Source organism: Brassica napus, chromosome A7, assembly GCF_020379485.1.
Source record: "Brassica napus cultivar Da-Ae chromosome A7, Da-Ae, whole genome shotgun sequence".
Classification (NCBI taxonomy): Eukaryota; Viridiplantae; Streptophyta; class Magnoliopsida; order Brassicales; family Brassicaceae; genus Brassica; species Brassica napus.
The window spans coordinates 602913-620032 of record NC_063440.1 but is presented as its reverse complement, the minus strand read 5'-3'; the positions used below and the strand labels follow the sequence as shown (position 1 = coordinate 620032).

At 37.3% G+C, this 17120-nt stretch overlaps 3 protein-coding genes across 4 annotated transcripts; 1 reads left to right on the top strand and 2 right to left on the bottom strand.

Moving 5' to 3' along the window:
- Positions 1–1919: 1919 nt before the first annotated feature.
- Positions 1920–5461, top strand: LOC125576640. Its single transcript, XM_048737139.1, has 14 exons — positions 1920–2280; positions 2593–2648; positions 2727–2901; positions 2992–3093; positions 3235–3306; positions 3428–3544; positions 3631–3708; positions 3842–3904; positions 3984–4080; positions 4153–4231; positions 4306–4520; positions 4617–4762; positions 4887–5009; positions 5094–5461. The coding sequence occupies exons 1-14, from the start codon at positions 2191–2193 to the stop codon at positions 5244–5246; spliced, it is 1566 nt and encodes a 521-aa protein (XP_048593096.1). The 5' UTR covers positions 1920–2190; the 3' UTR covers positions 5247–5461.
- Positions 5462–5554: 93 nt separating this feature from the next.
- On the bottom strand, positions 5555–8884 carry LOC125576639 (NADP-dependent malic enzyme 1-like). The gene is made up of 17 exons (XM_048737138.1): positions 8681–8884; positions 8469–8589; positions 8170–8396; positions 7986–8091; positions 7850–7915; positions 7668–7763; positions 7522–7593; positions 7341–7424; positions 7166–7264; positions 7007–7054; positions 6879–6932; positions 6710–6808; positions 6536–6625; positions 6381–6458; positions 6142–6307; positions 5917–6045; positions 5555–5838 (listed from the first exon to the last, which is right to left on the bottom strand). The coding sequence occupies exons 1-17, from the start codon at positions 8803–8805 to the stop codon at positions 5750–5752; spliced, it is 1749 nt and encodes a 582-aa protein (XP_048593095.1). The 5' UTR covers positions 8806–8884; the 3' UTR covers positions 5555–5749.
- A 637-nt stretch (positions 8885–9521) lies between these two features.
- Positions 9522–14387, bottom strand: LOC106357580 (probable RNA-dependent RNA polymerase 5). 2 transcript variants are annotated; one of them, XM_048737137.1, is made up of 17 exons: positions 13843–14387; positions 13607–13760; positions 13376–13508; positions 13236–13310; positions 12948–13122; positions 12651–12849; positions 12457–12544; positions 12197–12358; positions 12041–12112; positions 11855–11949; positions 11636–11784; positions 11334–11556; positions 11012–11237; positions 10786–10934; positions 10397–10701; positions 10148–10302; positions 9522–10014 (listed from the first exon to the last, which is right to left on the bottom strand). In XM_048737137.1, the coding sequence occupies exons 1-17, from the start codon at positions 14102–14104 to the stop codon at positions 9778–9780; spliced, it is 2859 nt and encodes a 952-aa protein (XP_048593094.1). In that variant the 5' UTR covers positions 14105–14387; the 3' UTR covers positions 9522–9777. The 2 variants fall into 2 exon arrangements, with proteins under 2 accessions (XP_048593094.1, XP_048593093.1); XM_048737136.1 differs by having other exon boundaries at positions 11855–11961; positions 13843–14386.
- Positions 14388–17120: the final 2733 nt, after the last annotated feature.

Genomic DNA, 17120 nt, shown 5'->3' with positions numbered 1-17120 from the left:
TATCAAAAAGTTAGTATAGATGGGTTTTTTGGGCTTTTAAATCAACACTAAAAAATTACATGAATCAGATAACAACAGTTTTATAAACAACTGGATAAAATTTGACCGAGCCAAAGATTTTCACACAATATTTTCTTTCTTCTTCAAATTGCAAAGAGCCTATAGGCACAAGAAAAAAAATCATAATTTTTGTTTTCACTTATATAACATTCTTTTTCCTTTACACACGGAGTTTATTACACTGCTATAAGCAATGAAGAACTCTATTCATATAAGATTCACATCTATGCATTTTGACAAAGAAGAATTTTAGCCATGTTTAGTTTCGGAATGGACCAACTTCAGTCATATACACTATATTTTTTCTATGATTCAAATCTTACAGTTTTAATATATGTACAGATTTCCATGTGAAAAAGTACGCACGCCATCTATCATTCAACCTATTACTTTTTCCAAAGTAACCACTATAATCCTCGTTTGGTTAGCTCTACAAACTAATCTCTTTGGATCAGTTTACTAAAAAATATGGATACTAATGTCAAAAAAGAATATAAACACTATCAACAACAAATATTGGCACACGACTATTTGTTTCAAGGAACATATTCCACGTAATGCGTTTATATCATGGCTGGCTTTGCGGAGAAGACTGCCAACCAAGGATCGCTTGAGGCGTTGGGGGTTAAATGTCTCAGGAACGTGCGTCCTTTGTAATATCTAAATAGAAACTCACCATCATCTCTTCTTTGAGTGCTCTTTCTCTCGCTTGATATGAGAGTCTTTTGCTGCTGAAGTTTGGATTTCTCCTCCGGCTGATCTACACTTTGTTGCAGCCTGGATCAATTAACCTCGCGTCAACGCAGATGCGCATGCTACTCCAGTCATCAAGCTATACTTTCAGTCAGCCATCTACCTGCTGTGGGAAGAGCGTAATGCTTGTGTGTTCACAGCTGTCCCCTCACCTTCATCAGTCATCCTTGCCTCTCTCGACCGTATGATGCGTGACCGTCTCCTCTCTTACCCGGCAAGTTCTTCTTTCTTCTCTTTTCTACTTCTTTTTATCTTTCTTGTATAAGACCTCCTTAAGGCTTTTTTTACCTTGAGTTGTTGTTGGTTGTTTTTGTTTCCTTGCCATAATAATTTTTTTAAAAACAACAATGTAACCTTTCAGAAAATGATAATCTTAACATCTTACCAAAAAAAAACAACAAATATTGACTTATTTATGTGAATATATATTTTATTTTAAATTATTATAATGGACGAAGAAAACACCATAATTTGTATAACAATTTTTCTTAGATTCACTTCATCATACTCACCATTTTACCATTTTAATTGCATAATTTTACATGAGCTTCTTCACCCTTCCCGGTTATTTTCTCTTTATTTATAACTACAATATAAAGTTATAAACTATATATATTATAAATTAATAATTTATTTACCTTTGAAGTGTAACGATTAAAAATAGAACATAATTCAATATAGATATATGATTCTATTAATAAATTAGCAGTTACAAATTTGAAATTTCTAGAAATATCAAAAGTCGTATGTTAGTTAATTATTTTCTAAATGACATCTATTTCTAATTTTTTTGGATGAAAATATTTTAGCTGAGGTGGATAGTCCCAAAAGCCTTGAATTTAGTCCCTTTTATATAGTAGTATATAAAAGAATTAAATGCATATTGTTATGTTAATAAACTTGTAAAAATATTTTTTCCTTATATATATTTATATACTCAGACTATATATATGTGTAATACTGTATTAAGTTGAGGACATGAAAAAAAAACTTCTGATTTTAAGTAGAGAGAGTGGTAAAAAAAGAAGAAAGAAAATAACTATCATACTAGTATTTTATCATTTTTAGAAATAAATATTATAATCAAAAATAGTAAACTTTATTTTAAAATTTGAATTAAAAAAAAGAAGGAAGGAAAGGGAAATGTCGATGATTAAATGGATGAACTGTGTGATTCCGTCTCTCTGGATTTTCGCTGCTCCGTCAATGGCGATCTGCTAAATTTCACCACTTTAAGAGAGATTTAGAGACGAATTTCAAATCTTAGGGTTCCTCATTTTCCTCCTCCTCCTCCTCCTCTTCCTCCATTGGGTGTTTTTGCTTCTTCGTAAGGAAGGGGACGTGAACACTTGGAGAGAGAGCAGGGGAACAATCTTAATGTCTACTACATTGGACTCCATGGATTCCATTCTCTTCTCTCTCAGCAGAGCCTTCTGCACCCCTTTCGCCGTCTTCGTTCAGATCCAGGTCAGCTCTTGTTTTGGTCCCTTTCATGTTAAAAGTTTGGATTTTTAAGATCCATTTGCCTCTTCTTGATTCGTTTTGACATTCTCCAATACGTCGTTTGGACAATCTTTGTTCTGTTTTTTGGAAAGTAATGTTTTTTATAGCACTGTCTCAAGAAGCTTTTAGATAAGGAGAAACTGAAGGCTTTATGTTTTTTTTTGGGGGGCATAATGTCTACTCCTAGACTTGTCTGGTTGGGCATTTTATTTTACCATCAAGATAAGATTTTTACTGCCTTTTGTTGGTCTGATTGTTTCTTCATATGCCTCTCAGGGATGTGTTATATGCTTACTCCTTGCTCTAGGCTGGTTAATGGCTGCATATGTCAGGTACTTTCTTTGCGTCTCCTTTGCTTGCTGTTTTCTTATTCTGAAAAGTGTGTGTGTGTTTTTGTTTCTACCTTTAAGGAACCGAGAGATTAAGAGAATCAAAAACAGCATGAAAGCAGGAAACAGCTTGGCGTTTCTCTATCAAGACATGAATGAACTCGAGCACTCTAGGCAGGCTAAACTTCCCAGGGTTTCCGTTGTCATGCCTCTAAAAGGCTTCGGAGAACACAATCTGCACAATTGGAGAAGTCAGGTCAGACCCTCATGTTCTTGGCATAGTTTTTTCTTTTATACTTTCTTGGTTCCAACTTTCTCGTTAATCTTGATCGATATGTTTGTGTAGATCACCTCTCTCTATGGTGGACCACTGGAATTCCTATTTGTTTTAGAAAGTACTGAAGACCCTGCTTATCATGCTGTTTCCCGTCTATTAGCTACGCATCAGGTATACACACGTTACAACGGGTTGTATAATTTTGACACTGATGGAAAATACTCTCAGTTCATAGTTCATATGACCTTCTTTTGTCATGAAGTATGTACTGACTCCAAAAGTTTGCTCATTGTTATGCTTAAATGTGCGCAGGATCATGTTGAAGCTAAGGTTGTTATTGCTGGTTTAGCAACTACTTGCAGCCAGAAAATTCATAATCAGTTGGTACGTTGAAGCAAATTAGTGATAAATTAAACTATCTTCGAATATACATTTTTTCATTTATGTTGTTCAGTCATTGGCTTTTGCTGACTTTTTTAAAAATTTGGTTTCTGCTTCTGTGAAGATTGGAGTTGAGAAAATGCACAAAGATACCAAATATGTGTTGTTTTTGGACGATGATGTTAGCCTGCATCCTGGAACAATTGGAGCACTCACGTCTGAGATGGAGAAAAATCCAGAGGTGGGTACCCCAAACTATATAGTTCATGAATATATTAGCTTAATGATAATAGGCCCTTAATTAACATCAATGGTGATGTGTTGCAGATATTTATTCAAACTGGGTATCCTCTAGACTTGCCCTCTGGAACTCTTGGAAGTTATTGCATCTATGAGTACCACATGGTACGTTGACATTTGTCTGCTTTCTTTACTCCTTTAAAATATAATTTATTCACTGGCTTCCCTATTATGCGTTTATGTTTGTAGCTTTTTTTTTGTAAGTTGAGCTTCATAAATGGCATTTTTCTCTTTACAGCCTTGCTCAATGGGATTTGCGACTGGTGGGACAACATTCTTTTTGTGGGGAGGGTGCATGATGGTATGTAAATAGCATGGTAGATAGTGTTTCTTTTGTATTATCCGTGCTACATGTGGTTATTTTTGCAACTATTTTGTAGATGCATGCTGATGATTTCAGACAAGATCGATATGGTGTTGTCTCTGGCTTACGTGATGGTGGATACTCGGATGATATGACACTTGCCGCTTTAGCAGGTAACATTATTGTATGTGTAGTTGAAAGTTTCTTCTTGTTTCCACTCACCTGTTTTTTTTCCTTTGCCTCAGGTGCTCACAAGAGGCTCATTACATCTCCTCCTGTTGCTGTATTCCCTCATCCTCTTGCAACTGATCTAAGTTTTGGACGGTACATACTCGTATTTCACTTGTTTGAATCCCCAAATATGATGTTTAACCATTCTTCCTCCTCCTATTCTATAGGTACTGGAACTACTTGAGAAAGCAAACCTTTGTGCTGGAATCTTACATATCCAAAGTTAACTGGATAATGAACAAGGCTTTGTTTGCCGTCCACTGTTATCTATCATGGGGTTTTGTTGCACCATATGTTATGTCTGTCATCCACATCACATCAGCTTTAAGAATTTATATCAAGGGATATAGTCAACTTGAAGACGCAACCTTTGCTTCTAGTGGTGAGCATACCTTTCTTCATATTCAACTTATAACTGTTGTATTGTATGCTGTTCTTTGTGCTACATACTGACCTGGAAAGATGAGGTTATTTGCAGGTATGTCCCTTGTTATACTGTTGGCGATCTGCACCTTCATCGAGCTTCTAGCAATGTGGAATTTGACAAGACGAGAAGTGACGCTATGCAATCTGTTATCCCCAGAGGCTCCACGTCTCACTCTTGCACCTTACAACTGGGCACTTGTACGTGCTTTCAACCCCTCTTTATTGATTAGATGATACAAAAACTGAGTAATGATGTTAAGATAAGAGAGGAGAAAAAGAATGTTACTAGGTTTGATATTTTTGGGGAAATTTTGTTTTGCAGATATTTATAGCAATGCTAGTGGACAACTTTCTATATCCGATCTCAGCATTCCGTTCTCACTTTTCTCAATCCATAAACTGGTCTGGAATTAGATACCACTTGAGAAATGGAAAGGTTTTCAAGGTAAAACCAAGTGTGTCTTTTTAAGTATATGTCACCACCTAGACAAGTGTGTGTTGAGATTGTTTATTGGGAATGTGATAACAGATTGAGAGAAGGAATGACATGGTACCAGCAAAGACTGATTTAGGAGGGAAACACTTGTATGGTAAGAAGGGAGCTACACATAAAGCTTCCTTCTTAAGCTCATTGGGAAGAAACTTGGCTCACTGGCGACAACCAAAGAAGTTTGATGTTTAAAAAGTTCGTTTTCTTAATACAGTTAGAAAGCAAAGCTCAAAAAGTCGTTTCTCTTGCCCGGGTATTCGTGGGTGAATAGATGATTGATTCTTTGGTGATTCTTTTTCCAGATTGGGGAAGATTTGATATTGTTTTTTGTTTTTCTTGGTTACAAAATGTTTATTGGTGAAGAAAAATGCATTATTCCCCTCTAGGAAATTCTTATTCGTTGATTTCTTTTGGTTTGTCTTACCCCTCAAGCTGTTTTGCTTATACAATGTTTGTTCATAAAGGGTTGGGTTGAACCAAAAAAGCAAAAGCTTAGAACAGATAATTATAGTCTTGTAGTATTAGTGAGGGTAAGAGATACAAGGCTAACATGAGATGTTGCAAGTGTTTTGAACTCCAAAGACGAAGCAGTTCATTATTTACTGAAACATAGTACTGAAAAACACTTGGGGAACAAGGAAACAGTAGTTTACATACAAAACAGGCATTGAGCTTTTTTTCTTGGTCTTCAACTCTCAACGGTAGATACGATAGGTGGGGCTGTACATGCTACTCTCCGCACACTTGACAATCTCCTTTGGCCGTGGAAGCCTCCCCGCCAGTCCTGTAAACCCAATATCTTTAGTTTTAAGACTGAATGCGAGAGAGAAAGAGAAAAGAGAGAGAGCAAAGAGGGAGATACCAAGTTCATATGCTTTAGTTGCTACATTGGCTGCGATGTGAGCTGATATTTTGCGGATGGAAGAGAAGGAAGGATATATCATTCCTTTCTCATAGTTCTCTTTGCTTACTTGTCCAGCTAATGCATCCGCTATATATTATTACGCACAACATACCAACAAAGACTTCAGAGCTTCTGCTAGCTTTAGATCTCTTTTTGAGATTTTCAGGCATTTGAAACACTTACCTGCGGCCAGAAGCATATCATCATGTACTCGTACTGCTCCGGAGATGACCAAACCAAGTCCAAAACCAGGAAATATGTAGGCATTGTTCGCCTGAGTAGATACAAACACACTTCCTTCATACTCAACTGGATCAAACGGGCTTCCACTTGCAAATATTGCACGACCCTTCATACCAACAAAGAAGATCACAAAACTTGAACTCCATATGAAAGTAGTGTGGTTTCGAGAGACTTGTTACCTTACTCCAGGTATAAGCTTCTTCAGCTGTACATTCTGATTGTGTTGTTGGGTTAGAGAGTGCCATTATCAAAGGTCTCTGCAAGAACATGTTCTTCTTTAAACCAAACCGTTGTCTTGATGCAATCACTTAGCAGAGGAATGAATAACAAGTACCTCATTAATGGAAGACATGGCTTCAATCACTTCTTTTGTGAAAGACCGTCCAATGCCAGCAGATCCAATCAGAACATTCGGTTTTATGGCCTGGTGAAACATATATAACTTAAAGAGGAGAAATAGAAAAAAAAAAACAGATTGAGATCTAAACATGAAGAAGAAGTTTCAAACCTTGATGGCACCTAAGAGGTCATTGACAGGTTCATGTTCATGAGCCCATGGTTTCTTGAAGGCTTGCAGTGATTCTTTACGAGAGTTAACAATCAGTCCCTACCACAAAGAACCAAAAATTGCTTCAAAATTATAGTTCCAATGAAACATCTTATGTTGAAAGTTCTACCTTAGAGTCAACAAGCCAGATCTTCTTGCGGCTTTCCTCTACCGAAGCATTCATCTGCACAAGAAAGATGAGGTAAACTGAAAGCAACTGGACCAAAAATTTCACCAAAATTCAAGACAAATCATCACCTGTTTTGAGATATAAAGAGCTATAAGTTCTGCTATTCCAGTACCAGCCTGCAACAACAAAACAATAAGACATCAGATACTGTTATGCACAAATCATTTTAGGCCAAACTTGTAAGGATCAGAGACTGTTCTGCCAAAAAAAAAAGAACTGATTCTTACTTCACCAGCACCAAGAAAGAGGAAGGTGTGCTCTGCAAGTGGACTATTAGTTAACTTCTGTGCGGACACTAATCCAGCAAGAACAACAGCTGCTGTCCCCTGAATCCACAAAGACAAAAACTCTTTAGAACTATGAAGACAACAATAAACACCAAGAAGAAGTCTGAAACCTTACCTGTATATCATCGTTGAAGACTAGGTGACTATCCCGGTACTTTGCAAGCAACTCGAAAGCGTGATGATTAGCAAAATCTTCAAACTGTGACAAATGGAAGATAACAAAAGCATATATACATAACAAAGGTTACACAAAAAAAATCATACTGAAGAAGCAAGAATTCATCATAACTTAGCACCTGTATAAGAACATTTTCACCATAGTTCTGCTTCACAGCACTCATGAACTCATGCAAGAGGTCTCTATACTCCTGCAGAAATCATGTTATGCATAAGAATCTACTCATGAGTTTTTGAAACTATCAAGACCACGATTAAAGCATACCTGTCCCGTTGCTCGCTTTTGTTTGAGTCCTATGTAGAACTCATCATTCAACAGTTTCTCATTGTTTGTTCCCACATCAATGGTGACAGGTAAGCACTGCAATTAAAAAAAAAAAAAAAAGCAACTTAGTCTCCTCATATTACTTACTGGTAAAACACTCCACAAACCCCAACTACACTTACCGCAGAAGGACGAACACCTCCAAGTGCTGTATATAAGGCCAGTTTACCAACAGGTATACCCATCCCCTAATGTCAACACCAACTCTGGTCAGTTACTTATACAAGACTTGAACTGAAGCCACATCAGTGGACTTACCTGACATCCAAGATCTCCTAAACCCAAAATCCTTTCACCATCTGTAACAACTATAACCTGTATGTTCCTTTCAGGCCAGTTCTTTAACACATCTAGAATTTTACCTCTGTATGAATGAATGAATATAAAGTTAAAAAAAAAGGGTAAAAAAAGGAGGAATCATAATATAGAAATAGAAGTTAACCTCTCTTTTAAACTGATGAATAGACCCTGAGGTCGCCTGAAAATACTTCCATATTTCTGACAAGCTTCACCAACAGTTGGAGTATAAACGATAGGTAGAAGCTCCTCAACATGATCTATCAACAACTTGTAAAACAGCCTCTCGTTTCTTTCCTGAAGTTCTGTCAAGGCCATGTACTTTTGTAATGGATATTGATACTGTCTGATGTTGTTGATCAGCCTCTTCTCCTAAAATCATTTGAAACAGCGTTAACAAAAGATATCTCAATAAAATAACTAAAATCACGTCCAAGTGTTCACCTGAAGATTTTGATCAACAACAGCTGGAGGAAGAAGGCCACGCAAGTAGTGTGTGTCTCTCTCTTTCTCACTGAAAGCAAGTCCTTTGTTGTAGCGAGGATCTCTCAGTAATGAATACCCACTGAACACAAAGAAACCAAGTTAATTACTACCTTAAGTGTTAGTTTAGAGACTTAGTAGTTCTGTGACTTTGGAGAAGTTATGTTGTTTACCTAGAAACAGAGAGAGACCATGGAGTTATGCTGTGCTCAATGGTGGCTGAGTCTTCTCCATAGACATCAACAACGCCACCATTGACAGAGGACTTCATATCCGAGTTCTTCACATTCTTCTCCATCTCGAAAGGAGCAATGAACACAATCCAAAAAACAAAAGTGAAAAGAAGTATCTGAAGAGAAGTATTACAAGGAAAGAATCTGGAAAGAAGTTTAGTTTATATAATAAAGGATCAAGAAGAAGGTGGTGGAAAAGCCAAATGGAAGCTTGAGGATGCAGAGAGGTGTCACACGGAAGAAGACATATTTGTACACCACATGAACTCCACAAGTCGCCACGTACAGTTAGGTTGAAAATAAAATATATAAGCTGCTTAGTCTTTATTTTATTTCATAAGAAAATATACACACTAGAGGACAAATCTAAGGATTAGAACTAATACCAAAAGGCATACACCACAGAGCTTTACCTAAAAGTTAGGTTACTTAAATAAGATACTTGACTAACACGCAACCTGTTATACATCACAACGCTTATATTAATTTTCTTTTTTCTTTTTACCGGAACGGAGCAGAACAGAACATGGCAAGTAAGTTTGTTCAACCCGAAAGCTCTTTGAGCAAAGGAGCTGAACAGGGGATTGACTTCTCCTCTGTTTTCTTAAGGTAGAATTTACACAGACCGGCCCTGCAGCCTTTTAGACAAACCGACGACAAAATCAAACTTTGTTCTTTATGGTGGCATAATCGTAAACGAAGTTGTCAAGTGCCAATGCTTGCCGGTAGAGTTACTACTCCAGTATTTTCTGACTGTCTCGTCCGAGTAAGCTGGTGCAGCAGAGCTAACTAACTGATGTTTAACATAATTTTTTACAAGAACAGTTCATAAGCAAATACACACGAAAGTATCACACAATAGACGATAAGATTTAGAACTAAAAACAAAAGGTGCTACATCACATCTGGAACGGATAGCTTCACCTATAGATTAGGTTTTTTTACCAAGGTAAGATACTTGACTCGCACGCTTCTTATGACACAACAAAAGGCTTATTTATACTACAAGAACAGGGCAGATAACAAGTGCTTTGTGATCAACCCCAAAGCTCTTTAAGCATTGGGAGTGAACACAGTAAGGATTTTCCCTGCTTTTTCTCAAGGTAGAACCTGCACAGGATCGGTCCTGCAACCTTCCAGGCAAACCCACAGTTTCGAACGTTATCCATTATGATTGCATGGTCGTAAACGACGTTGTAAAGTGCCAAGGCTTGCGGATAAAGTTCTTCTATACTTTTCTTGTTGTCTTCAAACCCTGCAGCACCATAGAACTCCTGACACACCCAACAAGCAGAAAACGAATTTCAGAATTGTTTGTTTCTACAGCATAAGATGACTCACTCCTGTTGGTGGGAGACAAAATAACACAAAACACACGTGATCCATTAAGTTAATTGAAGAGCTTACCTGCTTGTATCTCTGGATAACTTCATTGGCTGATTCATCTTTGTTACCCATCGCCTGTATCATCTCCTTTCTGTACTTTTCATACAACTGTCCCCATTTCTTCTTATGATAATCAGAGACTGGCTCATCTTCGAAACACGCAAGTTTACTGATCTCTGAAATTTATAGACCACGGTTAAACAGATAATTATGATGATATAATCATTTGTTTCTGTGTTCTGATCAGTAGTAAGAAGAAAGGCCCTTTACCAGCTGATGGTTTGTGTTCCTCTGCTGTCTGTGATTTAACAAAGTCATAGATTATTCCAAGAATAGAAGTGGACTTGAATTTCTGATCACGCTCCATGTAGTGTGGGAAAATGTCAGGCCTCAGCTCGTCTGGGAGAAAGACCTTAGCACCTTTCTTTGGTGCATCAAGAGCATCATAGTATATATCAATCAGCTTTAACATTTTCTTCTTCATTTCAGCTTTTTCCTCAGCGTTCTCATCTCCTAGCACGAGGAAGCGGTCCATTATTGTTAACCAGCTATCAGCAGCTATCCCTACAACATTGCTGTAAACCCAAGAGAAGAGAAACATAAATCCCAAAGATTGATCCAAAACACAGTTGTGAATCTAGAGCTTAAGTTGAGAGTACCTAGCATTAAATCTTGCCTTCAAGAACATATCGAAAAGCTCTTCCTCCAGCTCCGCTGGTGAAAGATGGCTTGGCTTTCTAGCAGAGTTGCCTTTAGTAGGAGGAGTCAAACTCACCCACGGCTCACTTGGTTTGAAGTGTTCAAGTAGCTACAACAGATAGCAAACCAAAAAGAGTCAGGTTACAACAAATCATATCCTTACTTTCTAACGAAGGTGTTATTTACCTCTGGATTTCTGGAGATGAAATACAAATCACCATCAAAATCACCACCTGCAATCTCATCTCCCAAAGATCTTGGACCTTTCTGAGGAAAGAAGACACCATACTTGGAGTTTCCTACATACTCCTCCAAGGCCTTAACATAAGTAGCCTTAAGTACATGTATGTCTCCAAAATGTAGTCCAGGATTCCTGTAAACTAGCACATTCCCTGAGATTTGGCCAGACTCACTACACAGACCCACAACAAAGAAAGTAGTGCAGAAATGAACAAGACTTCATCTATTCTTTATCATGTAAAGACTCAAAAGTGATTAGCAATCATACAGGATGACACAGACTTCATCTTCCTTCAACTCTCCGGTGGGATCAACAGTACCCATGAGGTAGTATGATTCACTCACAGGAAGCTTTCCTGCTCTGAGATCATTCTTCTCTGTGTTTGAAAGAATAGACAAATGATCCTTCAAGTGTGGTTCGTCAAGTGGGATACCAACCAAAATCATTTGTGCAGCGTTCTGATCGTCCATATCCCCATAGTTAAGGGCAGCTGCATCAAATCAAATGGCTTCTTAGAAGATGAATCATTAGTTACAGCATAAGTTTCTAGGGACTAAAGGATTGAGAACCTTTAAGAGCAGCACGTTTGTTGTTGAAGATGGTTTTGTACTCTTCCAGGGTGTTGAGCAATATATCCAGAAAGAATTCATCAGGGATTCCTCCATAGCTAAGCAGCGCAACCAAGTTTTTTGATAACTTTGTTCTTTTAGGTGGATTACTGGATGATGGAAACAGCTAGATGTCACTAGGATAACATTAAAAGAGAGATGTATCAAATAAACACGTACCTTGTTGTGACAACCTCTAGGGAATCAAAAGTGCTAAAATCTGACAAAGCTGGATCTTTAGAGACCTTGATCATAGAAGGTCGAACCTGGACAGTCTGAGGAGGAAGCTGCCAAAATACGGCGGAACATAAGGGAATAGCTCGCAAACAAATTTTGTAATGGAAAAAAAAAGGAGAGCAGACTTACTTTCTTGTTTAGGAGAAAAGTTCCCTTAACAGCATAGCCATCAAAAAACATCCGAAACTGGATCAGAAGAGGCTGTTTGGAAAAGTAATTGTGAGTTCAGTAATGGACAAGTATATAATGGAGCATGAAGAGGGGTTTTCACTCTGGTATACATACCGGGTCTTGAACAGGGGTTTGAACATTATCATTTCTGAGACATTTTCCTTTTAATATGTTTACTGGACACATCCGAGCAAGATCTTCAGAGATGTAGCCAGTGCCATCTGAATGTATACATGGTTTCCCATTCTTATCCAGAACATCATTATTGTTTTGATCCTGCAATTGGAAGAGATGGAAAAAGATTAAAGCACAAAGTGAACACGACTAGTATAAGCTACTTTAGATAGAGACACAGTTCCTGTAGGACAAAGTACATGGCAGTGTATATCATCGATTTTCTCGAAGGTGATCCCAGTCATGTCAACTTCAAGCTTCTTGGTCTTTGAAAGAATCAATGAAAACCTGAAGCATCAACAAAAACACACAGTGACTCAAATTAGAAAGGAAAAGATCTCTACAGAAGCTCAAAGATAAAAACAGTAGAGACTTATAAAAGAAACTGAGGTACCTTGCCATGTAGTTGGCCAAAGATGGCAATGTGTGGACATGCATAAAATGCATGCGAGCTTCATAAACTGACTTCCCGGAGAAGATGTAGGGACTTCCCACATCATTAGCAGACGTGGAGTCTGTGCGTATGAAGTAGCATTTCACTCCCTTTGTAGAAAAGTCTTTCTTCTTTTCTTCTTTTCCACCATCTTTGAAAACTGTTCAACAGAGTGTTATAATAACAAGCTCCAAATAAATAATATTTTAAAATAGTGAAAAAGTGTTGACATGAATGATAAAGAGAAAATAGACCCACCAAAAAATTGATAACGACGTAACCCAAGCATGATACCATTCTTGGCAATCCTTCTGTATGTAGTGTAACGATCGGTTGATGAGTTTCTCGGGACATCCTCAAACTTGACAGTCAACACATTAGCATCACCCAAGACCTTGTGCAGGTGTGTTCCAGTGGGTTCAAGAAGAGGGCCCTGTGAAAAAAGTGTCTCCATTAGTATAAGTAGATACCAAGAAATGTGGAATAGACATAAGATAGCAACTTGCAAAATAATTGCTTTAACAGAAAAGTAGACATGCAACACACCTTGAATGTGTAACTGCCATCCGAAGCAACATGACATTGGTAGTAGCTAGTCTTCTCATTATCACATTCCAGTGACTGCAGAAACAGAAGAAGCATATAAAGACCCAAATAGTACAAATAGAGGAAACAGACAAAAATACCAATCTACGGTCTGTTGGGGAACAAAATTTATTTCCCAAACTGTCCCAAACCGCAGCTTCAAATGCAACCATAGACAAATCCTTCCATCCTCTGATCTCTTCAGCAGTTATTTCAACCTGACCCAGATCTTTCCTGTTTAACATCAAAAAGTATTATCATTAAAAGGGTAGTTTCTACCAGAACCAACTTAAGTGAAAAGTAGAAAACTTAGGAGGCATAAATAAACATACCGAGGAATGTAGGTAAGCAAGAGAAAGGCCTTGTTGAACTCAAGTTCACCCAAAGCTAGTAAGAGCTGAGGAGGAGGAGGAATGTGAAGAGAAGACCCTCCATTGACTTGGCGTCTTCTCAAAGAAGGAGCTTCATAATCAACAGGTATCTCTTCTACAATCAGAGCAACAAAACCACAGTCAAATACAAAGACTCTGCTTGCTTCTTTTTTTTGTTTGGATAGAAACTGACTGACCTTGAGAAAGTCTGCTTCGAGAGGAACCAGGAGGAGGATACGAGCTAGTAAGCTTAGAGGCGATGAAGCGGTCGAGGCTGGACGTTCCCGGAGAATTAAAAGCTTTCCTGAGCAAATCGAAAGCTATCTCCTCAGGGATCGAAGAAAGTCTCTGCCTTGAGTCGTCGTTTATGGGAGGACATTTGTGTTTGCTGTATATTTTCTCCAAAACGGTTTCGAGCCGAGCCGGAAGAACGATCAGCGACCTCTGCGAAGTTATCATCTTTCTTCCAAAAGCAACACAACCCTTGAAGTTGAAGGACTGTTTGTTTATAAAGAAAAAATTAAAAGAGACTACAGTGATGATGTTGATGATGATAAGCAAAAAGGTTGCATCTTTAAACTATCTCTAGCAGCACTCTCACACCACCAGTGCAAACAGTTTTATGCAGAGACTTTTCATGATGATGACGAAGAAAGAGAGCTCTTGATGTGATTTGACAACACAGAGAAGAAGAAAGGTTGCATCTTTTTTTTATTTGACATTTGATAGATTTGATGATGATTTTATACATCTCTCTCTCTCTCTCTCTTTCTACGCATAGAGCCGTTTACACAAGGAATTATTGACAAGTATACCATATCTTTCGATACATAATTACCATAATGCCACAATTTCCCCCCCCCCAAACGCCGTCTGAAGTAACCGCAATCGCTAAAATGATCCGTGACGCTCCAAAGGTTTTATGGAGTTTTCAATAAAATAGATATAGTTTGCAAATCGATTTTCCTCCGGAGAATGCGATCGAAGCTCGGGTTTCAAAAAAAAAAAAAAAAATCTAAAGTCCATATTTCTTTTTCCATTACTAAGAGCATGTACAATGGTGGATTATAGCAAATCCTTAGCTATAATCCTTAGCACTTTATCATTAAACAAACATTAAAAAATGGTGCACAGTTAAGAAAAGTTAAGAATGAATCCTTAACTAAGGATTAAAAGGATGAAGTCCTTAATGTGTTGGCCCTGTCTCATTGGTTTGAGATTATTAATTTTTTTTAACTCTAACCATGATTCTTAAACCTGATTAGTAATTTTTTTTTAACTCTAACCATGATTCTTAAATCTGATTAGTAATTCTTTTTAAACTCTAACCATGATTCTTAAACCTGCTTAGTTTGAAAATTTGTGGACATAGGTACATTAATGTTTGAAAACGATCTTGGTTTCATGCGATTTGGGATTATCTTCTTCTCTTATTTTGAAAGAGTCAATCTATTAGGGTTTCAAAACGATTTGTGTTTGAATTGATTTGGGAAAGTCTTCGTTTGTAGTTAGTGTTTGAAAACGATTTTTGTTTGTAGTTCAAAGAGGGTTGTGTTGTGTTGTTAAGATTTCGACTCTGTGATTCATTACGATTGGAGTGTTGTGTTCTTTAGATTGTTTACCCAGAAGTACTATCTTCTTCTCATAGATTAGTATTACTACTGTGTGCTCTGTGAATTCTTTAATGTTGTGAATTCTTTACGGTTTCAGATTCTTTTCAGACTGTTTATAAGTCAGATTCTTTAGTGTTGTGAATGTATAGGAGAACAAGTTCGATTGTATAGGAGAACAAGTTGATTACTTTTGATGTCTAATTTCTATCTTGTAAATCTCTTTCAGGTTAAGGAAACATGGGACAAGATTATACCTAAAGACTCCTAATTAGATATACCATTGAACAAACATTTTTTATTAGAATTCTTAACTATTCAAAAAAAAAATTACTAAAATAATGCTAAGGATTCCAATGTGTTACCACCATTGGAGATGCTCTAACGATATGTAAAAGCAAAAGTTCTTTATTTTTTTTTTGTTCTCTTGTGTTGTGAATTGGTACTACTCCGATTTTGTGTGTTTGAATCGAAACCAAGAATCAGTTGTGCTGCGTCGGAGTTTGAGCTCAGTGTTTGCTAAATGAAAACGCAGTTTAGTTTCTTTTTTAGCTCAGTTGTTGTTTACATATTTCAAGTTCTTTTTTTTCAGACTCGTTGGCTTTTTGTAATGGATCAGAGCATATTATTGGTATGCATCATTGTTGCAAGTATGTAGCTTTTTGGGCATTGGCCTTCTCATTTAGCTTAAGGAGTGAAAAAGTGTAGCAAGCTTCTTCCCTCCGGCAAAAGGTGGTGCTGGTACTGGTACTTGCCTTGGTCAATAGTCTCATGAATATAGGAAATGAAATACCTTATAGTCATCGCTTTAAAGGTTCTTTAGCATTACATTAAAAAATAATGTTAGTTTTGTTTCCAAATACATTACCAAATTTTAACAAATGATAGACTTGGAATCCCCTTTTTCAATTGAATGGCAGCAGATCGTATGGCTTCTTGCAAATCATCCGCATTTCGGTGTCTTCCCTCGCTCTCATGACTGCTGATAGAAAAGCTGGCCAGTCAATGGAAAACATCTTCCCTCCCCGCACCTGAGAGCTCAAAAGTTATGAATCTGCTTCTCAATGATATCCGCATTTCGGTGTCTTCTCACACAAAGCAGCATAGTTACAGGTAACTTCACTCTCAAAAGTTATTTACTTGATTTTGGGTATGTTGTGTTCATGTTGCTTGTGCTTTACCTGTTGTCATGATGGTTTCAGAAAGAAGTTGTGTATGGGTTCTGAGGGAGGACATAAAAAAAGCACGACTTGTGGCTAATCCAGGATGTTACCGACTTCGTTTCATCTTCCTCTTTGTTCCTTCACTTTAGGTTTCTTGTTTTCGTTTCTTTCGTAGAATTTGTTTGTATCTCTGTCTTAGTTTTACAATTCAACTTCCTTTTGTTTTTCTGTCTGTAATGATGAACAACGGGTGCAGTAGAATGTTTCTAGTTAATCGATTGATGTGCCATTTTCATCAGGATGTGGTGCAAAGGAGGCAAATCTTTACTCTGGAGTTGCTGAAGGCATGTATCATCTTATGGTGTCTGATGGCATCGCCATGGTAATATGTCACAAACTGATTATCATATAATGAAGAAAAAAATTTGGTTCTATGATTATTTTTAATACTCAATCTCTCTTTTGATTTTTCAGTTCCTGAAACAGTAGAAGAAAAGTAGTTTTATCTTGCTAGATGGATTAACCTTGCACTCTTTAAGTTTTAGTTTTTTTTTTTTTACTATTCTCTTCAGATAAACCAACTATAAGCAAAACTGGGGGTGTTGAGACGGCAATGTTTAGCATAAAGCTTCTATATACCATTATAAACAACTGGCTTTGTTGTCTTTCTCAACTTGATTTTTCCTTCAGTCAGAGTGATAA